The following is a 26,280-nucleotide window of genomic DNA, read 5'->3' as shown; positions in this document are numbered from 1 at the left end:
CTGGGACTTCTAGTTCATAAGAAAGTGTTTTACCCACTAGGCTACTATCACATGAATGACAGCAATATTGTAATATTTTTATTAACAAATATATTTACTTATTTAATTATTGTGGTCTCACACGCCCATTTTAAACACAACAATATGGCGACTACTTTTTTTTTGACTCACTAGTATGTTAATGAGCTCTCTTCTACAGGCCACGCCCACTGTGGCAATTGCTGGGCTCCTTCCTCTTTAAGAAATAGCTATCCAGTTTTTGTTCCTTGCCATTTCGTTTGAGATAATGCTTTATGTTTTTGCCTAGAGCCTGGGGGTGAGGTGCAGACTAAACTATTCTGAAACATTTTAGAATTGTAGAACTCAAAACTCACAACATGAATGTTCCAAGGTACCCTTTGCTGGGGTGCAGCGTTCTGTTTCGCGGCACCTTTAACGCTCTCACGTCGTAAAAAAATGAAATAACTAGAATCAAAAAGCAGCGCTATAAATGTTATTACGGTGTCACAGGGCCAGGTGTCACAACAGAGCCCACCTAGACTAGCTGGTGTGATGGAGTTGTTGCCGGCGGCTTCAATCTTTATTATGCTCTCATTGCTCCCTGCCCGCCGATTCACTGGCAGTGAGTAACAGCCCACGTTCCACTCCTGACGTACCATTTGAGGCCTGAAATACGAAAGGAAGAGGGGCAAAAGAGCGAGAGAACATGCGAGGAGGGAGAGGGAGGATGTCCATGGTGCCACTTGTTTGGAGTTCGTTCATTAGCTGATTTCACTCATTTGATTTCAACTCTTGCTTTTTCTGCCTTTTTCTGGGATCTGCACTGCAGTGAGTTACTTTTAACCATTTCCACAATTAATATTACTTTTGAATTAAAAAGCCGACTAATGGTGAAAAGTAGCCAATTATGGATTTTCTCTGTTGAAAAAGAAAACAACAATAACCATGGTAATTAGACTGGTGTCGAATGGGGAAGAATCCATTTTGCCTGCATTTTGTTCACAGCACGACATAAACGAAGCGACGGTAATTATTTACTGAGCTCTCCTGCTGCTTTGATGCCAGATGAGGTGCGACACAATCAAGCATTTCACAGTCACTTATTATTGAGGCTGCACCGACAGTACTTGTCACTTAATGCATTTAACAAATTTGGTTCTTTGCAGCGTATTTATACAATTATTAAGTGAAATCTAGCAATTACAGTAAAATTTTCTGAGCAACACTCCATTATCTCTTTAAAAAAATGCTGCACGACAATATACCAGTTTAATTACATAACATATAAAAAAATAAATACATATTTGTTCCCCTGGTGCACTTTTGTATGTTTGACGCCACATATTTTCACACTCGCTCATTTCCAATGAGCAGGAATAAGAACCATGGATAGCTCCTCATATTATTCAACATGCTATTAAAAAGCCTGAACCATATTGAAGAGGTTAACTTTTTTGAGGTTTTATTTATTTCGCTTTTTGGAAGCAGAAAATGATGATAGAACGCACGTCATGGGCACATCATCACATTACCCATATGGGCTGGGTAATGTGAGAGAACCCGGTGAAAACCCACCGCTATTGCATGCAATCGAATATATTTTAAAAATCTACACCGTTTTACAGCTCTGCGTTTTATTTAGATTTTTTTCTTTTCCGGTGCTGGAGCAAATTCCTTCCTATCTCACTTTAAACTGGTCATTAATGTTTCAGGAGACCCCCGCACTGAAGGCGAAATGTTCTTTAGAACGTGAACAATGGTTAGACAAAGGAAAGTACCGGATGGTGGGAAGGCTGCAACTCTCTTTAGTTCATTACCGTTTAATGAGCGAGTTTTATTAGCCCAGCTTCCCCTGACGGACTCGCAAATTGCCACTGGGAATCTGTTTCCTACGCTGCCAATTATGTACACAGACGTTTGTATTTTCTGCTTAATGTTTCGCTTGGAATATGCATGTTTTTTGCTGGTGGAGCCTTGATGAATTGTCCCTCCTGCCCGTGTGAAATACCAAAGGCTGGTGGGGGTGCTTCACCTGAACCATGTTGACATCTGACTCCTGTCTCAGCAACCTGACATAAATAATACCGTATGAATAAAACGTTTATTGTAAAAAAATGTTTTGAATGAGAATTTGTGATTGGTTATTAATTGGTTATGACTGTTCATTCTAAGGGACCAACTGGACCTGCAGTAGAAACTACACAGTGAAAAGCCCACCCTTGATTTTCCACACTCATTTAATACATTTTCCTTTATCTGCCACTCATCTGAAGTTGTACGCCTGTTCACAAGTCAGCCTCTCCTGAGGTTCTGCACATTCCTCTGTAATTTCACTCCTGGCTGTGAGAGACGTGCAGGGCGGCAAAGTGAAGAGGAGGGGAGGATGGAGGGACAAAGCCAAGCTCTGCCATGCGAAAACAGAGCTGACAGAGCCTCCAGGTCCACGTGCCCTTTTGAAGACATTGTATGGGGAGGAGATGGGAGAAAAGAGAAAGAGAGGCTTTCTTAACTTTAGCTGTGGCACTGTCATGGCCACATGAGAGCAGCCACATGTTGGAAATGGAAAACGATGACATTTTGTATGAATCCATAAAAAACTGTTTGACTCTACCAACTACCAACAACATTAATAATAATAGTAATTAATAAGTGTCGGACAAGTGTTAAGGTGTTATTATTGCTTTGACACATTAGCAACACAGGAAGGTTCCTGATTTTGTGAAAAAAAGGTGCACATAGTATTCAGTGTAATGTAATGTTTATTAACATGGGATATGAAGATAGCTTCGAAATATGATTCAAATTCCCACAAAATTAATTGGTCACATATCACTTTAAAATGAAATAAGATGATACTGATGTTTCGAGCACTAACCAATAGGCGGTATACACTTATACTGGATGCTTGGTCATACCCTTAAGTGTATGTGCATGGAGCTTTAATGGAGCTTTAAATGGAGCTTTAGTATTTGGACCGAAGACACCCTTGCTATGTGGAAAATCTGCATCAGTGTACAGGATGACTGAGTCCCACGAGTGCCACTGATAGGGCAGCCCTCTCTGGTCCTCCCCCCAATGTGAGGCTGAGATTTCTGCTGTCTCTCCCTCATTCACACACACAAACACGTTGTTTTGGCCACAGGCTACAACAGGTTCCAGCTGGAATTGAAGCAACAGCAATGTTTTGCACAGACTGCAGACATGCAACCTGCACCCACCACCCTCCTCCACCTCCTCCTTTCTCTTTTTTCACACTCTCCCATGGCCTCTGTGCATCCATCCATTCCTCTAGCTCTGCTGGCACATGCATACTTCTCCAAGGGCGCAGGCCTTACAGAAAGTGCCACCTAGTTGCTCCTACCTACCTTTAAGAGGCTAAATCACTGATGACCAGCTCTTACTAATTATACTGCAAAAAGGTCACAGCCCACAGTCCCATTACTGGTCTTCTTCACTCATGCACCTCAGTGTTAGCTGTCTCTGGTCGGTATCAGAGGCGCACTAGTGACGACTTGGGACGCTGGAGAAGAAGCGTCTGGGATGCAGTGATGCTTGGGCCAGGAATGGAAAGCGAGAGATACTGTGCTCTTCAGCACACAGGGACTATGGCAGGGGGGATAGAAGCCAGACTGTGAGGAAGCGGTGTTACCGTGGAGCTGTTGTAGCGTAGAGGCGCTCATCGGGAGCTGAACAAGAACAGTTAGGACAATGCAGAGATCTAGGATCTCGTGGCGTGGAACCCAGGACCGTTCCTCTGGGCCATAACCCTCCCAATCCACCAGATATTTGAACCTGCGCGGACGTCCAGGAGCTACTGATGGTGAACGTGACACTGCCGTCCACAGGTGGGGAGTGGGAGGCCAACAAGGAGCAGGCAGGAGGGGAGACTTGACCACATTGCGTAGGTAGAGATGTGGAAGACAGGCTTGAGATTTAGGGAGGGTGATAGAGGCAATTGATAGGCAACAAGATTGACTCGACGATGGACATGGAACAGCCCGATGTACAAGGACCCAGCTTTTTTATTGTGGCTGAGTTCGGCCAGGACCAGGTGCTTGGGCAGGCTGAACAGTGCCAGCACGGGTATTTTTATATATTCACTTGGCTGTTGGTTTCGGAGGTGAGACTGACCTATATGCCTAATTGACCCGAGAACTGGCACCAAAACCGGGCTTAAACTGGTGTCCTTGGTCACAGAGATCTATGGGTGGTCCATAGTGCCACAACACCTCCCGGGGGATAATGGTGGCTGTCTGGTAGGTTGTAGGTAGCCTTGGCACAGCCACAAGTTAGGCCGCCTTGGAGAACTGGTCCTCAATCTGATTCATGGCTGCCCAAGAACTGTTGGTGCTCCTGGGGTGTGAGTGGACATTGGGCTCTTCCCAATTGCATGGGTCCCTCAGGCGGTAGAGAGAGGGTGGGACCTTCCAACGCATGCGGTGGTGGCGGCCGATGAACGGGGGTGTGCTGTTGGTGTTCATGATGTCTCTCCATCAGCATGGCTTTCCAGGGAAGGTCCCCAATGGTTGCTTACCAATTCATCTTTGATTAAGTCACTGAGCAGAGTCGGTCCATTGGCTGGTGATGGCCAGCATCCGGAATTCCACTGCATAATCCCTGACAAATGGACATGAGACAGAGTGAAACCAATCTGGTGTCGGTTTCCCCCTGAAAGACCGTTTTAAAATGCTCAAGGAAGGCTTCTGGTCTCATTGTTCCAGGAGCGTGGTGGCCAAGTCCAGTGCATGTCCAGTGAAATGCAAGATGACGTAAGACAATGTAGTTCTGCCCGTGACAAACTGTTTTGATTGGAGGGTCAGCAGAAGACAGCATTCCATCAGAAACCCACAACACCCCGTCATGCTACTTGGACAGTTGCAAGGATCTGATTCAGCGACTCCTGCATGAGCAACATATCTGCTGCGCCGGGTGGTGGCAAACTCATACTGTCACTGGTCGGGATCAGAGGCACACTAGCGGCAGCGTGGGATGCTGGAGAAGAATATCAGACGTACATGTGTCAATTATTGATTCAGAACGTACCATGAAAGTGCAGAGTGCCTTTAAAAAAAAAAGAGGTTGAGCTGTTCTGTGTCCATGGCGATGGGGCTGGCGGGTGATAAACGGTGTTCGCGCCGGCTGGCTTCAGTTAAGCGTCCGGGTTCGCTGCTGACAGTGGAGATAATAGCCAATAAGGCCCTGCCATGTAGTGGATGATTGATGAGCCCTAGGGTCTGGCGGTTACGCTCTAGAGTGCCCCTGTCTCCAGCCCAATGTGGGAGCATAGGAGGTTTCTGGCGGTGAATGGGGGGGCAGGTTTGAAGGTTAGGTGTAAGAAAAATCATGACCCGTCAACCACCATCCATTTGTAAAAGACAGAATGTGGTCCTTGGCCTCAAGTTAAAGCTCGCCGCCATTTTGTACCTTGAATGTGGCTAATCCAATTGCTAATGGATGTCTGACTAAGATAACATTAGAGCCTCTAGCTTCCTTAGATCTTTTTTTGGTGACCTTGCATCTTTATGGTGTCCTCAATCCCATCGTCCGGGCCATTTAATCTGCGAGAATGAAGGGCGAGCCCAAGGAGGAAGTCCGCTTTGTAAGTCAAAGTGTGGCACGGAGCTAATGGACCCCGCATCGCTAATCAGGGGATAATCAGTCAGTGAGTGAGCTCCGACTCCCGGAGTCACGGCGTGCAGCGCGCCGCCTCGCTCCGTCGCACATCCTGATGGGAACCAGCCTCGACGCGCACCCAACAAATCACCGAGTCACTCCTAACGTGGTGCGCCCCGCAGCTCGGCCAACCTTTTCCCCTTCTTTTTTTTGACATCACTGCCTGCTCCCACCTCTTGCCATGTCCATGCTATAATACACACCAGGATCTCACCTAAGGCACCAGCTCTGTTTTGCATGAATATTCTTCTAGGAACCGGGTCTGTGGGTTTCTGCTATTAGAACACGTGAACATGTTTTCTGGTGAACCCATGTGTGTGTGGAGGCCTTCCTTCCATCCCTTACATAATCACGTGTGTGTGTGGGGGGATTTGTAAGTACTGTCATCAAGGATGTCACCATTTTGCTTAAGTTGACAGCATGCACGGCAAATCGCAGCCACCCAGCCGTCCTCTACCCGCGGTGTGACACGTTTTTTTTTTTTTTTTCACACCTGCGTTTTTGTCTACTGACAGCTTGGTCTGAAACACCCACCCTGATCTTTTTCTTTCTGTCTTGTCTCATCTCCTCCACATACACCTGATGGCTGAAGAACAGAAGTAAGGCAAATATTTTCTTCCCCAGACCTGATCTGTCACCCTGCTGGAAGCTCAGAGATGTGCTGATGCCCCCCTAAGCTCTGCTGAAGCACTGTCATGTAGAAATTAGCCAGTTATTTTTAGCCTGATATTTACAGTTGGTGGATGCGCAAAAGCTGTGTGTGTAAAGGAGGGAAGGGGAGGGGGAGTAATGTTTCACCGCTGGTTCTCGCCCTGGGAACACTCCCACTCAAGCACGAAAGTGAGCAGAAGGCCAGCTGCAGAGATGACTGATTCCTCCTGTAGCCACTAATGTTGTCCTGCTGCAGCGCTAGAAGCTAGAACTAGTGTCCAGTGTTACGTGGGGCGGAATGTTTAATACGGACCAAAAACCATCCAAAAAAATCTGCCATAAGTAGAAAGTCTACTTGTTACACAATGGCCATTGGCATTTGTGAGGCTGGGTGCATACAGTCAGAGGTCGTACCAAGGCTTCTCGGGGTCGGCAGTGGAAGAATAAGAATGGATTAGCCCTGAACATCCAGGATCAGGGACATGCAAATGATGACGCTAATTGCTTCCACAGGATCTCGGAATCAAAGCTCCTGTGGTATGACACGGATTGGAAATTGAATATTGATGATTCTGAAAAAATCTACTTCTCTGAGGCAGTGGCGATCGATGTAAAAAGCAGCGATGCGGCATTGCTTATCTCCATCCGACTTGCTGTGGCTAATTTCAAATGAAGCGTTGCGCTGAAACATGCTCAGGGAGTGTGGTTTCCATTTGTATGTATAGAATGCCTAAGTTTACTTACTAGCATGCAGATGAACTTAATCAGGATCTGCTGTGCCATATTTGGACAGGATGTTGTCATGGCAACTGTGCTACCCAAGGCCATGGACAACCTTTAGGTCCACTGTTGGGGTGGTGACTCTTTAACAATTCAGTCCTCTGATTAATAATCTTTTTAGTAAAAGGTACCCTTTGTGAATAAGGTTGGCTACCATTGGCACTCTAAAGTAAAGTGAGATACACAACAGATTCTTATAAAAACGAACGGTCAATAAAGCCCTAATAAGCAACAAAACCCAATCTGGATTATAGTGTTCGATTAAAGTGTTACCATCAACCATGGTGACAGAACTAAGTGGTGACAGAACCATTAAAAAATGTGACAAGAAAATGAAGGTGTTCCTGGGATGCTGGAGCTATTACTGTTATGCCCAACTGCATTGTCTGAATGCTTTTACGTGGAAGACGGGACGATTAGCCCAGTCACTATTGATTCGCATTTCCTTAACCCAGTCCCCACCTTTCAACTCAGCTGAACATTCACATGTTAGTGCCTGACTGAGTTGACTGAGCTCTTGGAGTGGAAAGCAGCAGTTGGTCTATGGTTTGGGTGACCAGCTAGGAAAATGACTTGTAAACTGCAATTTAAATTACCCAGATTTCACTTCACTTCTTTTCAGTACTTGCTATTAATTTACTGGTCAGTCTGTTCAAGACATGCATGTCACTAACATGTAAATCTGCCACCAATCAAGGAAACACACTAATCAAGGACAGGGTACAAACACACCGTCACACTCACACATACTTACGGAGTCACAGATTTAACTTGTGTACATGCCTTTGGATGGTGGGAGAACCAACATGGGGAGAGCGTGCAAACTTCACACACAGAAGATTCAAGCTGGGATTTTAACTTGGAGGTGTGAGGCCATGTCACTAACCACAGAGCCACCACGTGGCCCCGTATCGGAAGAATGCAATTTCCTATCTCTGTGCTGGAACTCTACAGTAACACGTGTGCTACACAGGCCAGAACAAAAAAAAAATTAACTCAGGTTACGTCCACATGACAACATTTTCCTCTAAAACAGGTTAAAACAGTGAATGAAATGGAAATGCTCCCGTGTGAAATTGTTTTTTTTAGAACCCGACAACCCATTTTTGATACCTTTTATTCAACCGTGGGACATTGTTTGGTATTAAATTAAAATGAGAAAATTACTTTAAATAAAATAAAAAAACTGTATGTAAATTAAAACTTTTCTATGAATATTTAATTTTGGCATTAAATGTGCAACTGGCTCTGTGATTTTTCTTTATCGTGTAATATCTGCACGTGTGTGCATTTGCATCTCCTCATAAGAAATACGGATTGCCATTAAGCTGGGTAGAGGAATGAGGAGAGCGACGCTCCCAGTAGCACCTGTAATTTGCTGCTTCACTGGGAGTAATGGGATACTAAATCTCCAGCTTCCGCGTTATGAAGGGCCTGCTGCTGCTCTCCGCCGTGTGTTAGCCTCCTCCCGCGCCAGCAAGTCATCCACGCCGAGGGGGAAATATTCCCTGACCTGGATTGTCCCAGAAAGGCCGAACGGAAGAAAAGAGAAGAATGGAAAAGCCATCAGCCCATCTCCCAGCATGCCTCAGCTCCCTCCCTCCTCCACCTCCCTGCTTGCTTTCTGCCCCTCTGTTGTTCACCGTCTCTCGTCTCTCTGTTTTTCACTCCGTCCTGTCACTGGTGTGTGATTCTCGCAGAGGGGAGCCGACAGACCGGCCTGATGTGCGATGCTGGGTGAATAGAGAGCAGCTCGTAATGAAAGGAGGGGCTTAACGACATCAAACTTTTCCCATAATGCACTTCTCTAACACACCATGCCCTAATGCATTTTGTACAAACTCTCCAATATTTCTGTCATAGAACTTACTAAACAGCAATTACTTTTCAGTTCTTTACAACTTGAAGACCATGTTTCAGAAAGGAGGAACAAACTGTGGTCTGTACTTTCTGTAACTCAGGAGATGAAGATTACAGAGACCACCAGACCAGCTTTATAGCTCCTTGTCATGTTCTTCCAAAAGATCTCCCTGACGATGAGATGATGGTAGTGGACACACTGGTTAAGACATCCCTCCAATATCTCCTATAGGTATTGAGCTGAAATCTGGTGACTAGAGGACATACCATATGATTCACATCACTTGTGTGCTCTGGGTTGAGGCAATTTCATCCTCGAGGACAGCACTCTTATCCTATCCTTTCATCACAGGGTGAAAGTTCAACCAAGCCTCTTTTTTTTTTTGGTATTGATCTGCAGTGACATCCGCACCCAAAACATGCAGGAAAGGCCCCTCGGCAAATAGCATTCTTCACTCGGAATTATTCAGGATTCTTCCTTAAATTCGACCTCCCAGACGTGACATCATTCCAGCCGTACCGCATCTCATTTGTCATGCAGAGCGAATGCGTTGCTACGGGACTCGTCGGGGTGTTAGTCTAATGGATTCTTAGCTCTCCGCTCCTGCGGGGCCGCATCTTTTTAAGAGACAGGCGGCTGACTGGGCGCGAGCTCACGGTCTGCCGCCTCGGTCCCTCCTTAATCCTCCCGCTCTTGGCCTGCGCTTATCTGAGCGCGAGCGGGGGAAAATTTAGCAGACAATCCTCCCTTTATTGGAACACCCCCCCCGAGACCCAGGGGGCCCGAAATGCATCTGAAACTGAAACCTCTGGCGTGTGTTTACTATTCGCCATGTTTTTAGGTGGTCTATTTTTTTGTCTTGTCGAACAATTTGACATCTTTGCGTTCTGCTTAATTTTATTGTCTTGCTGGCATAGAAGGTGCTATAGGGCCATCTTCTTTACTTCCTTTTTTTTTTGCAGGTGTCAATGGCATAGCTAAACATTTTCCCCTAAATCTGGCCCAACTTGTCTCCCATCATCCACAGCTCGAGAGGAGAACGTGGCCACCTTCCGTGGCTCGGAGTACTTCTGCTACGACCTGTCCCAGAACCCCATCCAGAGCAGCAGCGACGAGATCACGCTCTCCTTCAAGACCTGGCAGCGCAACGGCCTCATCCTGCACACGGGCAAGTCCGCCGACTACGTCAATCTGGCCCTGAAGGACGGGGCCGTGTCCCTCGTCATCAACCTGGGCTCTGGGGCCTTCGAGGCCATCGTGGAGCCTGTCAACGGCAAGTTCAACGACAACGCCTGGCACGACATCAAAGTGACGCGCAACCTGCGACAGGTAACCGTGGGGCGACCCGAAGGGCTGGGACCTCTGAAACCTCTGACCAATTATGGCAAGAAATACTAAATATGATGACAAAATGTGCGATAAATATCATCTACGACATTGTCTACGATGTTGTCTATGCATTGTTTACGTCTGGTCTTAATCATTGTTTTAAGGGTGTGCAAATCATATTTTGAGCCATGTAACCTAACAAAATACAAATTTTAAAATGATTCAGCAAGCAGCCCCAGGGCATAAAACAGACTTCTAAACTAAAAAAGGGCAGTCTGCAAACTGATTATTGCGCATCAAGCCGGTGAGCTGTGCATGCATTGGTTAGTATTTCCCGTTCATTTCCAGCACAGGAGAACAGTAGCCGAAGTCAGAAGTGAGCTAGTCTGGACATAATTCGTTGCACAATGACCTGAATGAAATGATAACGGTGCTGGTTAACTCCATGCTGCAGACACACCCACATAAACCTATGTTGGTCATATTTTAACATGTTCTGATTCGCAAACACAGCAGCACAAGGTGTTAAAAAGTTATTGAAGAAAAGAAAATATTGAGATGTGTAAATATTTTTGCCATATATTATTATTATTATAACATGGATTATAATATGGACAAAATTGTTAATACATTTTTTTACCCCCTGTGTACCTACATGCTTAAACTTCAGGCATCTTTTCTAACTGATCTTTTCCTGCGGCGCCTTGGCACCAAGTGTCTTTTCTGTCAGAGGCCGTGGCCGCCTATCGAGCGTTCGCGCTTTCCGTTCCCCTCATCTCCTCTAAAGCTGCGGGAGTCTCGAGGCCGGCCTCGAGCACCGTTTCCATCTCTCAGAGACGCGTGCCGCCGACTCGGGGTGCTTTTGGGCTGGCAGCGCCCTTTTAAGTTTAAGCTGCGTCAGATACAAAGGAATCTGGGTCTCTTTCTTACATTTTTTTTTTACAACGACAGCGGCGCGAATTTATGACGCGTCTCAACAAGGACACAAGGCTTATTCCCTGTACTCTTAGCCATGTAGAAGCTTTTAAAGGGATGACATCCTTTGGACGGAGGAGGACTACGTAAAAAGGTGGCCTTCACGCCCTACGGACAGCCAGTGAAGACCTCACGCTCAATATTTTACTGTATTTTCCGTCTATTTTTTTATTTGTTTGTTTGTTTGGTTGACCTTTAGCTGGACTGCCAGGTGAGGCAGCTTTTCCTACTCTTTTTCCGCTCGTGGATTGAAAATGTGAGGGGTTGACAAGTAAGTGCTTCATGTCATGTGACTGCTTTGTTCAGGTTGGTTAAAAAAAAAAAAAAAAAAAAGAGATGTAGCACACTTCTCCAGGGATGCTGTCAGACCACAGTGTAAGAGCTGACAGCCTTAAAGACCTCGCTTCTTCTTCTTCTCCTTCGATCGCTCTTCTCTTTCACTCCCTGTCACTTTTCTCTCTCTATGAATTCAGATGCACCACAGACAACAGACACTGACTGCTCATGGGATCATTTTACTAACTACTAACCTTTCTCTAACCAACTAAAACAGTACTAACACCCTGATTCTTCATCGTTAATTTCTCCTCCCCCCTCCCGCCCCTTTAATTTCTTCTTCCCCCATGTATTAACAAACCACTTTTGTTCACGATTCTTTTTTTGGTTTTCCTTTCTTTCCCTTTTTTCCTTCAAAGCACTCAGGCATTGGACACGCTATGGTAAACAAACTACATTGTCTGGTAGATATCATTCTTATTGTCCTTTTTTTGGGTTTGCCGTGTGTCCCTCTCTCCCTCCCTCCTCTCTTCTTTCGTTTCTTGAGTTTCATTCAAGACACTCTTATCAAAAAATGAGGAAATGGGTTTGTATTACCAGGATTTTTTTTTTTCCTTCTTCACCTTTGGAATTTTCTTGCTGATAACTCCCTCCCCACCACCACTCCCACTCCCAAAACACAGCACAGCTTTATATATCACATGGGTGTATATGCCTAAACAAAATATATATAGTTCAAACACATCCAATACACGCCCAGACCAGAATCCTGTGCAGAGATGTTAGAAGAATTTCAAGTTATTTATGATCTTTATTATTTGCATTTTTAATGTAGTTTCCTCCACATTTTTTGTGAGGACTGTCGGCAGCAAACTGACAGATGCTTTCCACCCGACAGTGAAGAAAAAGAAAAGAAATGTTAAAAAGCAGAAAACAACGTCCCGAAGATGAAAATATAAATAAAAAAATAATAAAACAGAGAAGAACTCAGTCTGGGAGCTCTGACAGTTGACTTCACCACCCAGCGCATGGCATGCTGAAACATCATCTTCCATGCCAGATCCCTACACACCCGCCACCCATCACCTTCACCATAACCACTAACACTTCTTCACTCACCCCGCCCCCTCTCCATAAGCCCCTCCCCTACCCCAACCGCATGCTGGTGGATGTAGTTTTTTTGTGTGTGTTGTGGCTTTTAACCTACTGGCCTTGAGTTTGAGTTCTGCATGCCGTGTTCTGTGTGGCTCCGCCCATATCATGCTGCTCATCCAATCACATCCCCTCCTTTCCATATATATTTTTATTTCTTATATGTTATCTTTTTTTAAAGTGTGGATGAATACTTAATTTGCTGGGTGATGAGATTTTGGTTTGCAATGTGTTTGTGTGTCTATAAGTGAGTGTGTATGACTGTCTTGTTTGTGTTATTTCTGTGTGTGTGTGTAATAACCAAATGAACCCCCAAAACTAAAACAAGTACAATCAATTTGTCCTTGGTTTTAACATTTACTAACCCTAACCAGAATTTTCCAATCCAGATTAATACTCATTTTTTACCCCATCAAAAGATAAAGAAAATATGCTCTCGCTGCAATATTTTCTTTACCTGTCCTGTGAGCCTATACTGAAAATCATGAATACCCCAAAGCAAAAAAAACTAAACAAAACAGTGATCCTAGGGGTCAGCACTTGTAAGGATGACAGAAAATAAGATAAAAAAAAAAAAAAACATACAACTGCCCCCCACATAGGAAGGCACGCCACAAGGAGATCATCTCAACCAGCAGGAAGTAACTGTGTGATGTTTCCTGTTGTCACTGCTGAACAGGTGACCATCTCGGTGGACGGCATCCTCACCACGACCGGCTACACCCAGGAGGACTACACCATGCTGGGCTCCGACGACTTCTTCTACGTGGGTGGAAGTCCCAGCACGGCCGATTTACCTGGCTCCCCGGTCAGCAACAACTTCATGGGCTGCCTGAAAGAGGTGGGTTGCTCATTTTAGTTTGCAATACTGAGGGGGGGGTGCCTATTATCATAAATGGAATAAAAAATTCCATTTGGAATATAGTGTGAATTCACCTCAAACTATGAATCATTTGGTTTTATAATAAAATTGTGAAATGTGTGTCCCCTGTATTTATCCGATCGCCTTTAGTGATCAGTGGGCAGCCATGAATATATTTATAACACAGAATATATACACACACAAAGCTCAGTTCTGAAGTGGAGGCCATTCGAAATGGGCACCAAGCATAGGATCTAAATTGTGTGAAATGCAAGTTCTGTGCTTTAGTTCTCTGCATTGACTATAACATTTAACAATTCAATATAAAAACAAGAGGAACTATGCAGTTAACAAAAGAAACACAACGTATAATTGGGACTACTACACCTTTAAGAAGCAGTTGAAAACCCACTTATTCAAATAGTATTTCAGACGAATCTAACACTTACACACGCACATGCACACACACACTGCACAAAATAAAAAAAAATAAAAACAAAAAATGTCCTCGTCTAGCACTTAACAATTTCCGAGCATGTTCTTTTTCTGACAAGTTAGGCCTTATCAAGGCTCTTAGTTTTGTAAGCTCAAAATCTATAGAAATCGAACGAGAATTGCTGGTGTCTTCCTCTTGAAAGTCGTTTTGGATAAAAGCGTCTGCAAAGTAAAGTAAAGTAAAGTAAAGTAAAGTAAAGTCTCAGTAGCTGGACGACCCCGGGCAGTGTTGGAATGGCATTATGAGTGATGCGGCTAGCCACAGGGAATCACCACCGCTGTTAGGAGGCATCTAATTACGTCTGTAGGCGGGGTCACAAATCTGCCAGTCCAGGTCATACAAAGTAGGACAGGGGGTAACAACACCTTCCTGCAACATGCAGGACACACCAATTATATACACATATACACATTCTCTATACACATTCCTTATGGTTTTTAAAAATTAATGCTTTTAACATGACCATTTAACACACACAGCCATTTGCACTTACAGTCAGATTGCCCCTCGTTTCTGCCCTTTTTTCCCATGTGTTTTCTCCTGTTTACACACCAACCTTCCAAATCACACATACACACACTTGAAATTGGATTATCAATTAAAGTTGCTGAGCTCGCATAGGTGGAGTAATGGTGTCTCCGGGTACCCTGCGTCTCTATTACAGGCTGTAATAGCCTCTGGAAGTGGTGTGGGTGATGTGTGTTTTGCTGAGCCCCTGTTAAAAACAGAATATGAAGAAAAGGGCCATTTATAAAGAGGGCTTATTTAGGCGAAAGGTACTCTGGAGGTCCAGTCGGATAATCTATGCTTTAATGGCGTTTCTAGTTACACATGTTGGTATAGCCTTTCCTCCAGAAATGATCAATTCTGATGAAGTCCTGACCTTAGCAAGATCTGGGATCCCATCAGCTGTTAAAGTGAAGTGAAAGTGAAGTGATTGTCACATGTGATACACAGCAGCACAGCACACGGTAGGGGTATCTTTCCTGAAATGGATGCCTATGTTTGCGATAAAGAACGCTAGGCAGGCCTTTGCCATATTCAGGAGCGCATTTCCACATGAATGGCATCTCTATTCGCCAATTTATGCTTTATTGTATTTTTTTACTCGAGCGGAGGAGGCTAATTTTAAACCATCTCTTTCACTGTGGTGCAGAGTAATGTAAACTGTTAAGTAGATATGGTGCTATCTCACATAATTAAGTGCTGATGGCATTTAGCATCCATCTGGTTCTGTGTATGAAGCTACGTGTTTCGGAAGCCCAGCGAGAGGCGGACTGCAGCGTGGGGGTAGTTTATCTCTTCCCCCCTGCTACAAAATAGGAGGAAAAATTGCATTCCTGGAGGCGTCCCTGGGAGCTGAGGTCCACTATTGTGCTGCTCTGGTGAGCAGCATCTGTTTCTTGGCCGTTCCTTCATGATCCTTATGCCCGCCACTGCTTCTGAGCTGGCTGAGGGAGGGAGTATATTCAGTTCCAATACAGCAGGTCAGGTCTAACTTGGGATCAACCACTAAAACCTCTTCCTAGCCTAATAAGAGTGAGTTCAAAACTAGAGGATCTTAACAGAAGTCAACAATATGAGACATTAAAACATTAGAACATAAAAAAGTTACCCATGAAGCTGGCAAAATTATGTCTAGTTTAGTTTTGTAAGAATGCAGGGTGAAAAAAAGGTCTTTCTCAAATCTTGACTGAAAGTGTTCAGATCCACCAACTAGTTACATATGTCCACATATTTAGACCCAGCTAAATAAAGCAAGTTCAGATGACTTCTTTTCATAAGTCATTCCTCTGAGGATGTCATTCCTCAATTGCTTCTTGAGCAATAATGCTCCTTTTCAATCAAGGTAAGCAAACCTGGACATGGTAGGTGGGGTCTTACAAAGGGAATTATACAATCTTAACATAGACCTGAAAATCTAACCCAGCATCCTTTTTGTTATTCTTGACTGCTTTCTCACACTGGCAAGAGTGAGACATTGAATGTGTGATCACTGACTGAACTGATTGAAATGCTGGTATTTAAAAGCAGAAGCATCTGTCATGCCAATGACTGACCCGAGACACTGAGATGCCAGTGAGCAAGGTACCCACACACACTGGTCCCCTGGGTGCCTGTCATGGCTGCCCACTGCTCAGTAAGGGTGATGGGTTTAAAGCAGAGGACACATTTTATTGTGTGCTTGGAGTGCTGTGCTGCAGTGTTTCACAATGACAATCACTTTACTTCACTTTCAACTGGTGTTCCCTGTATGTATTCTGTCCACGTCTTCTCCCAGTGAAGAGTGTTTTTGTGTTTTTCTGGGATTTCTTTTGTCCCTTTTGTCATTTTCTGTTGATTACCAGGTTTGCAAATGAACCGTCAGGCAATTGCAGATCGCCTGCCTTTGACAGGCGGTCGCTATGACAGATATGAATAAAATATAGCATGAAGTGAATAAAAATGCTTTCCAGCATTCCTCTCTCGAGTGTGAAAGGAAGGGAGATGTTTTAAAGCCAAGACAGTGCAGATGAAGAATGAGATTAGTATTCTGAAGTTTAAATAACAAGGATGAAGGGTGGAGGAAGGTGGACTTTGGGAGCAAAAGGCAAAAGCATCACTTTTGTCGCCTGTACCCTTTTGAAAGTGTGTTCAGATGTACAAACCCAGACCCTCGCACACCAATCCCCAGACAAATAGGCAAGGAAGCACGTCGTCTGAATCTCAACTTGTCTGTACTTGTCTGTTTTATCTCTAGCCAGAACGCTCAATCAGCAGCGCTCTCTTTGATTGTTCTTTGTTTCCGGACTCGCTCCTTATTACTGCTGTAATTCTCTTCTGTTCCCGACACCCGGAGATGTTAAGGCGAAGTTGAGACGGAACCACTTTCAAAGTCATCCAATTGCTATAGGGTTCACACAACTTATTGACTTTCTGATCAGGATGTAAAGGTTGGTACTACATGCCTCTTTCTCTCTCTCTCTCTCTCTAGCCAATATATATATATATATATATATATATATATATATAGAGAGAGAGAGAGAGAGAGAGAGAGAGAGAGAGAGGTTTTTAATCCTTCGTTAGGCTCAGAATCTCTGCTCCATGATAGACGTGACTATATTCAGATCCACCTACCAGCCATTTCTACTCACATGGACATGATCCAGTTCGCGTAGTCACGCATTCCCTGTGGTGTAGGGCCAAAGCTGGCGATGGAAAGAGGGAGGAGGGGCAGGTTTCGGAGCTGTGTGTTTCATTTAACTCCCCCAGCCGTGAGACAAGAGTGACCAGGAAAGCACCGAGGGTTAAAAGGAGAGAATAGCTAGCGACTCTCAGAAGAGAGGGATTTTGTCCCTTTGGGTCCATGGTTTTCATCATAAATGGTTGGAGGGTGTTGGGTGGTGGCGTTGCAGCCTCTCCTCCTGCCCGTTAGTGTGGCTCAGTGGTCATGTGACTGGGCCAACGAGCATTAGCCCAGCACCCATGCCTGCTGGTGCCGACGGGCACTCGTGTTGCCTTGCTCATGGTTTGCAGTTGCAGCTCTTTATTATGATATCCAGATTGTGTTTGTGTGTTTAACAGACAGAGGGGGAAAGAGAAAGAAAGAGCAAACAGGCATTTGGCATTTCAGAGAACAGCAGACCGAAAATGTCGCCTTTATTTTTTTTAATTGAAAGGCATAATTCAATTATCCATTTGAGATGATGATGTTTCATTTGTAAACCAATTATTTTGAGCATCAAATGTCGTGTGCTGTTCTCCACCAGCCTAAAAAAATAGAATTTTAATACATTTTTTAATAAAATTAATAAAACATGCAGTGGGCTTTTCAAACAGTAACCCTGTCACTGATGTTAAAACCATTGTGACATTAAATGACCAGATTTGTTGTTTTCAACATGCATTTTATTAAATTGCAGGAACACTGGCATGGATTAAAGGAATGTTTTTGATGTACATAATATAGATAGATGTCTCTGAGTGTGTACATAATATATTCATTAAATATTGCATACTTATATTTAATGAGTCAAAAATGAAGATAGACTCAAAGTACTGTCCAAACATTTCAAACTAAAAATTTGACATAAGGGGAGAGTCCTTATTACTTCATCACATCATTTAAAATAAAACAGATTTTATGCCAATGTTTAAAAAGATAATCACATGCACCATTCTCTAACATTCTAGGTTGTGGATCAATATTGCTTTTCACTCTACGGCTAGCAGTCTCGGAATTATGTTTTTTGAAAAGTGCCGATTGTACTCCATTTCATCATGAGGAGTGCTATGCAAAACTCAAATCCACAGTTCTTAAAACTGCAGAGCACAACAACCGTGTGCTTTTTCATGTACATATTAGGTGGATGCTGAAAATCGCTCAGAAAAACCACTCATAGCAGTTTTCCAGGAAGTCTGTAAAAAGCCTGAGGATGTTATGGCTAGAAACTCATACTCCAGGCTGTGTGTGTGTGTGTGTTTGCACAGTGTCCATCCCTTCCTCTGCGAGGTTTGGCTGTGAGATGGACTCTGTGTTTACGAGGACAGTCCTGCCTGGCAGACAGGCTTTGTGTGCGTTGCTGATATGAGCGCTGTCAGTCGACGGCGCGTCTGCCCGCCAAGATAACGCACGAGGAATCTCCCGTCCTGATGAAGCTCATCTTCCCGCTTCCCTGACCTCGCCAGCACCGTCCATTGCACAGCCCGTGCAACAAGGGCGCCGGTTAATGCAACGCTGTGTATTTCGTAAAAATATTTCCATGTAAACATGTTCACTTGATCCTGCCTCTGTAGAGTATTGAGTTTTTTCTGTCTTTGATTAGCTTGATGTTCAGAAAACAGCTCATAGACAATTGGGAACATCTGAACAAGATTTACAGAAATACTCTTACCATTAGTCTATAATATACCACTAAAAAATATTTGTATTGATGATTAAATTCAGCTGAATATAATACCTCACGTTATGAATCATATGAATTTTAAAATGTGTTTCTATCGACTGGTAGTTACTTCTATTATTCTGTAAATGTCATGATATGCTATGATATGGTACAGTACAATAGGCCAGCTCATACAAGTCTTTTTCAAATGACATGGAAAAGAAATGGAATTGATCATTATATCTGTCATATAACGGGAATCGGCTGATTTCCGTCCTGCCTGGCCCAATTGTTTGTGGCTGACATTTTCCAGTCTATAAGCCACTAATATGACTTTCACTAATAGCAGTGGCAGTAGCACTCATAGCTACATTTTCATAGAAGAAAAGAAAACCTCGAAAACAGTCACTGAGGCATCATTGTTTCCCTGGGCGAATGCAGTTAGCTATTTCATGCATCAGTATGGGTATATATATATATAAAAAAAAACATTACAATGCATTCATAATAGTTACTTTATGCATCCGTACAGTATTAAGAGCCCGTGTGGGATTCTGCATGTTCTCATGGGTGACGTCATTGTTATCGCTGCCACCTCCCCCCGCTGAAAGCCAGAAATTGATGTCCTCCCCTGCTGCAGATTGAATTATCTCCCAGCCATTCAGGAACCAACCATCCTGCATTGGGGGGGTCGTTATGTATGCATGGGGCTGTATGGAATTGCCCTGTCCCCACATTAACGCTGGGGCGTAATTCGGTAGCCAGCTGTTGGTGATAAGAACAGACGACCGCGATCGGAGACAGATTACGCTGCGGTCGCCTCTCTCGGGGCTCAATCGATACAGCATCTTCTCAGAAAGATGGACGAGGCGCCTTTTATAGAGTCGTTAACCCCCCACCCCCCTGCTTTGATTATAAATTACCCTTGGGAGGATGGCTTTTTGTGCAAAACAAAAAATACAAAGGATTCTTATACAAACACACACGCGCACGTGTGTGTGTGTGTGTGCGTGTGTATGTGTATATATATATATATAAAATTTGTATAATCAATTCTGCATCTGTGGTCCAGGCCTTTCTTTCACTGCGATATTCCCATTACATAATGTTATTGATCGGCGTTGGATAATGGGGTTTGAGGTAATAAACAGAGCCATATTGGTTGTAATTACCATGAAGCTGATTATGATACATTCATACTTTGGGAAAACAGTGAAAGCTTTTTGTCCATGTGTATGCGAATATATATTTGTGTCTCGGGCCTAGAACAATATACAGCTCACCCCAAACCGCCCTGATGCCACAACCTGTTGCCCGTTTCTCCATTTCACTCCTTTCCCCATGCCCTCTCTCTTTCGCTCTCTTTTTTTTTTTTCCCTCGCTCAGCCATGGCAGTTCTCGGGGCACCTGTGTTGATTTACTGTCAAATCTTCCAGGATTATCTGTAATCCCGGAGCTGACAGCTGTGTTCTCAAATACAGCGGTTGTTTGCTCGCCACGTAGTGCCCTATATAACAGAATAGGGACTTTCTTTTTACAGGATGGGGTGAAGGAGGGAAATCCTTTTAATTTTCTGCTTCGCTGGATTTCAATTTACAATTCGGCTTGCTTTTTTAAAAAAATACATCAATTTTGGTTGTGCTTAGAGAAATGCAGTGGAGTTTTCCCACACAATAGAGTCTAGCTTGAATATTAATGCCTTGTACGTGTCTTATTTATTCCTAAACAAGGAAAGTACTTCTTTACAAATTTTTGTTCGTGTATCTCTCTTCATTGCATGACTTTTTGTTGTGTGCACTGTGTGCTGTGCTGCAGTGTATGACTTTCACTTTCATGTTTTGCACTTTAGGGTGTGATTCAAGCTCTTTTAACCTAATTTTGCATTCACCAACGTCTGCTTTCTCTAATGGCATTGGCTCTTCTCCTCTCATGTGTCAGGTGGTCTACAAGAACAACGACATCCGTCTGGAGCTCTCACGCCTCGCTCGCATCGTGGACCCAAAGATGAAGGTCCAGGGTGACGTGGTCTTCAAGTGCGAGACCGTGCCCATGCTGGACCCCATTGCCTTCGAGACGGCCGAGTCATTTCTCAGCCTGCCCAAGTGGAACACCAAGAGGGTGGGGTCCATCTCCTTTGACTTCCGCACCTCTGAGCCGAACGGGCTGGTCCTTTTTACCCAGGGGAAGCTGCAGGACAAGCGGGACACACGCGGGCAGAAGAACAACAAGGTGGATTTCTTTGCCGTGGAGCTTTTGGAAGGAGGGCTGTACCTGCTGCTGGACATGGGCTCAGGCACCATCAAGGTGAAGGCCACCCAGAACAAAGTCAGCGACGGCGCCTGGCACCACGTAGACATCCAGAGAGATGGACGATCAGGTCAGGTTTAGTCTGTTCATTCATTTGTTTTTGCGCACTTCACTTCCTGAGGTGAATTCATGCTTCGTGAACAGCGGAACAATAGCGACACGATTTAATTAGAAAACTGATCGAGTTGTTAGCGAGCGAGTTCAGAGCGGAGCGCACCCTCGCTGTGCTGTTAGCGTGAGCGTAATCAAACGACTCTGCCCATGCAACTGAGATTAAATGGGAGAAAACAAGAAAATTATCTAACAATAAAAACAACCGGAAAGAATGCTTTGTATGTATTAATGTATTCATTTTTCATTTCTATTGGCCTGTTTTGACCTTGGGTTGCCCTTAAAATTCTATAATTTTTTTTAGCTGACTATATAGCCATATCCACTTTATTCCCTTTAAGGCACACATTATATCTACAAAAGATCCTGTTACAGATAGAGCTTAAAGTCATGTACCGGTCCAATTATATTCTTCACATTAGTTTAATCAATTAATTTTAAACGAACTAACTACGTCACCTGTGACCGCATATCTGAGTGGTTTTGTGCCTTTTACATTGCTATTGGCCACATGCATCCTCGTGGCTCATGGCATTTTTCTGACCCTAGTTTTTAAAGGGGATGGAAAAACCACCTCGCTTTTTTTGTTGCCTTGGCCGGTGTGGACGAGCGCATGGAACGGATTGGCTTTTGAAACTCGCTGCACTCAGACCCGCACATCTAATGGACTGGCTGCCGTATTAAAACCAGAGAGCAGTGCTGTTGTTTTATGTGCCGGCCTGTGTTGTATATCAGCTGCGAGCAGGCAATTTGCCCCGTGTCAGTGTGCACTGTGCTGATTAATCCCCATGCTGTCCTCGTGAAAAGTAGCAGAAGAAATGCCGGAGTTGTGGCGGGGAACAGGAACAAGGTGTGCTGGACACAAGGGTATTTGTAGATCCAGTGCTCTGGCAATTAAATGTCTGTGAGAACTAGGGGCGTTGAAATTAAACTCATAATTGGTGCATCAGACGTGGACGTGGACAATTCTGCACTGATGCAGTGCAGAGCAGAATCGGCTATAACGTACTGGCGTTTTTCTGGCGGCGGCATTAAAATTCTGGTTAAAAAGTAGTGAGTGTGGCTGCCTGATCTGAGTAGGAGTAAGGCCTGGTTCGAGATGAACACCCTCTGAATGCCATGTTTTTCTTTTGCTTTGTAGCTGCGTTCGATTGGCCTTTAACTGGCGTTTGCTTGATGCCGTTTAACGCTCGTCGCTTTTTAATGATGTCGATAGAAATCATTGAAGAAAACGTTGCATGCAACTTTCATTTGATGCCTCCAAACAGGCAGCTGACCAAACACTGGTGCTGAACATCTGTGTGGACACTTGTCGGTTTGTGGACAAGCTGTCGGTGTTCAGTCTATCCTCACATGACATGCCTGGTTCAGACCTTCTCATTTCACTGACATAATGTGAAGTAATGTAGAAAAATTGATTGTGATCGTAATCCTGATCGTGATTGTAATCGAATCGTGAGGCCATCAAAAGGTTGACACCTCTAGTGAGAACAGTTGGTTGAGCCTGAAACCTCTGTTGCTGATTGTTGAACCTTTAGCTTTTGAGGTGTCACTGATCTGTTGGTGTGTTCATCACTTACAGGTATCATTTCGGTGGACAGCCGCCGAACCCCATTCACCGCCAGTGGGGAGAACGAGATCCTTGACCTGGAAGGGGACCTTTACCTGGGAGGTCTTCCTGACAACCGGGCAGACCTGGTCCTTCCCACAGAGCTGTGGACTGCCGTCCTGAGCTATGGCTACGTGGGCTGCGTCCGGGACTTGTTCATCGACGGCCGGAGCAAAGACATCCGGCAGATCGCTGAGTCCCAGAATGTGTCCGGCATCAAGCCCTCTTGCACCAAGCTGACGGGGAAACAGTGCGACAGCAACCCCTGCAAGAACAATGGCGCCTGCAAGGAGGGCTGGAACCGCTTCATCTGCGACTGCACCAGCACGGGGTTTTGGTCGAGAACCTGCGATAGAGGTGAGTTAAAAAGACACGAGATACACTCTGACCACAGGATGATATCGGCTTCTCAACCGGGTTCTCAATGGCATTAAAAACTTGGACTTGCTGTAAATGGACATGGAGAAGCAGGGAAAGTTCTCTTGGGGCTCAAGGGTTCGCCTGGAGACTTTATGTTTTGAAGTCAAAGCAGCAGGAACAAGGAGAACCTAGGCACAGGTTGTTTAAGCTTTGGTGGGACAAATATGGAATACTGAAACCTACAATGATTTTGCAGTTGAAGTTGTAGGTTGAAACAAAAACTCATACAAGAACATGTAGTCTGGTTGCACAGTGATTTGAAATGATACCTGATTCTGAGTCTCAACCCTGGATATAGGTGATTGAAGAATGGCTGTCAGAGCAGTAGAGTATAATGGAACAAAGGATCTTTTGTGATCGTTGCTGGAGTTTGAGCCTGTGGGTATTAGTTCAGCTGAGGGCTACAGCCTTTTATTATTTAGCAGCGCACCAATGGATGAAGCCACACTGTGACGGGCGATTCCGCTGTATTTACGTAAACTTGGCTCAAAGATTTAATAGGATTTTACTTTTTCTCCTGTCGCAGTGCCTCTGTATCCGCGCCGCTTCCACGGGAGGTTTCAAAAGTTAAATTGAACTTGGCTTCAAGCTAAAAAAGGAGAAAGGAGAAAAAAGGGAGCCTCATTGAGCACGGATTTAAGAGGCAGACTACATTAAGTTTTTATGACACTTTGTAGATAGTGGCACTCTGAGCAATTGGGGATGCTATCTTTGTATTATGTGGCCCGTTTCTCTCTCACTGTTATTTTACAGGGATTTTCAAGGTTTGGCGGATGGCTTTAGCTTCATTGTTGAGAGGTGTAGTCTTGTAAAAATGACAAGGAGAGAGGAGAGGGAGGAAGAAATGCTTCAGAAAGGAAGAGTTTTCTGTGTCAGTATAAATATTCTTATCTTCCAGGATAAATATTCTCTGCCATTCAGTCCTGTCTCCCATTGCTGAATGTATGAGGTTGATTAGACTGAATTATTTATTTATTTAGTATATCTTGTATTTTAGAGCTGCAGTTGCTCTTGGTGATAAAAAAACTACATAGAAAATCTTTGATATAAAATGAAATTGCTGTTCCTAGAGAAAATGCCTGGAAGATAGATGTTTTTTTTATGATACATGGTAGTGCGTAGGGGTTTTAGGAAGGGTCATCTTTGTTTCTCGGTCTAAGGCAGCATTTGCCCATTTTAGCAAGGCAGTTTAACTCTTCTGAAAAATGTTTATACTCATGGCATTTATCAGGCGCCCTTATCCAGAGCGACTTACAATCAGTGGTTACAGGGACAGCCCCCCCCTGGAGAAAATCAGGGTTAAGCATCTTGCTCAGGGAGACAATAAGTAAGTGGGGTTTGAACCTGTTGCTTTGTGGCTTTCTGGTTAGGTGAGTCCCACTAGACTACTACCACCCAACCATGCCTTGTCTTGGATCAGGAATTTTTACACTTTTGATGGACAACGCAGACGTCAATATGCAAATGCCTGTGATGTTGTCCAGATACTTTATTAGATAAACCTTAGACCTTAGCTGTTTTTATCATGGTGATGCCGTAGGTGCAACAAAATCGTAATTGTTCTTCTAAAATCTAATTTTAGTAGAAATGAGTATTGTGACCTTGATGTGGTGCATTGAGCACCTGACTGTTTCTCTGTTTCTCCCTCTCTCTGCCTCTCAGTCTGTCTTGTTCTCCTCCTTCCTCTCTTTCAATCCCTCAACCTCTGAGGCAGCATGCAGCAGAAAGATCGTCCTGTCCAATCGCGTTAACCTTGCCCGGGTCCGGCAGGGCGCTCTATTATTACTGGGGGGCATCTGTGAGTGTATGGGGACCCTGCAGAGGATGGTTGGGGTCGGCGGAGAGTGTGTTGGGGGCTGGTGAACGATGTTACCCCGCTATATGTGCGAACATGGCGGCCCACCCCGACCACCATTCTGGATTCACATGCTTACTGTAGTTTGGCCCTTCTGTGCAAGGCGCAGCCAGATTTTTTTTCTGATTCTAGGGTCTGCCGTGGACTCAACAGCCCCTGGACTCGGCTGGAAGCCCTGCTGTCACCTGTGGGGTTATTGGTATTTTGAATTTGCTAGCTATTTTGATGGTTGACCTTTAGGGGTTTGCTGGCGTTTTTGACTGTAATGGATTTTTTTTTTTAGGTTGTTGATGTGGCTCGCAGGCCAGTCTGCTTCGTGTCTTGTGGGGCTGTGGGTGTTTTGTCTACTTGACAGCATTGTCCCCTCATGATGCCGTTCAGTAATTGCTTCGTGATCGGCCCCAGCATGCTGTCGTCAGCTGGGTTCCCCCGAATGCCCAACACTTGGCATCTTACAGTTGACATGCTGTCATGCCGCCATGCTGTTTGTTCCACATACGTACTGGTGTTGAGTGTCATTTTGTTGCCTGTGTGGTGACAAGGACAATCTCGGAAATGTATGCATGTTTCATGCATTTAAATTAGGACTGTCAACATTAGCATGTTAACGTTTGTGAATAATGCAAATTAATCATATTGTCACGAAGCGTGGCGAAGGCGGAGGACACAAGTACAAAGTTGACAGATATGATCCGGAAGCATGGCTGAATAGCTGATCAAAGAGCTCACAAAGTTGTATAAGACAAGCGACATACAAAATAAAGAGAATTAAAGCTGGAATACAGAACTATTGATTTCAATAATGAACAGAAGTGCAGCATAAACCCAGGAGAAGAAAAAAATTGCACATATCTGTAATAACACTGTAATAAAATGGCAGCCTCTAGAGGACATGACACTTTTAGTTTCTTCCCTAATCATACCTTACTTGATACCTGAAAGAAGATAATGCTTTTAATGTGCTGACAATTTTTGTTTTAAAAAGTTAGCAGCTTAGCAACATTTTGTTCACCAGTTCAAATTGCAAAGTATAATTCAGAAAGGTGGTAGTAGCAACT

General features: G+C 44.3%; 1 protein-coding gene across 20 annotated transcripts in view; it reads left to right on the top strand.

Moving 5' to 3' along the window:
• Positions 1-26,280, top strand: part of nrxn3b (neurexin 3b) — a 200,985-nt gene that overhangs the window by 35,692 nt on the left and 139,013 nt on the right. For 11 of the 20 annotated variants that reach the window (XR_003742394.1, XR_003742392.1, XR_003742393.1 and 8 more), the window contains 5 exons: positions 9,993-10,294; positions 11,965-12,009; positions 13,377-13,538; positions 20,859-21,297; positions 22,921-23,304. Coding sequence is in view for 17 of the 20 variants with exons in the window: in XM_028953693.1 (XP_028809526.1) it covers positions 9,993-10,294; positions 11,965-12,009; positions 13,377-13,538; positions 20,859-21,297; positions 22,921-23,304 (1,332 nt within the window). In the remaining 3 variants the exon portion in view is untranslated. The remainder of the gene's footprint in view (positions 1-9,992; positions 10,295-11,964; positions 12,010-13,376; positions 13,539-20,858; positions 21,298-22,920; positions 23,305-26,280) is intronic. The other 9 variants (XM_028953699.1, XM_028953702.1, XM_028953698.1 and 6 more) reach the window with 2 other exon arrangements.

Source organism: Denticeps clupeoides, chromosome 14, assembly GCF_900700375.1.
Source record: "Denticeps clupeoides chromosome 14, fDenClu1.1, whole genome shotgun sequence".
Classification (NCBI taxonomy): domain Eukaryota; kingdom Metazoa; phylum Chordata; class Actinopteri; order Clupeiformes; family Denticipitidae; genus Denticeps; species Denticeps clupeoides.
The sequence above is the reverse complement of the archived record's forward strand: the minus strand, read 5'-3'. Positions and strand labels throughout refer to the sequence as shown.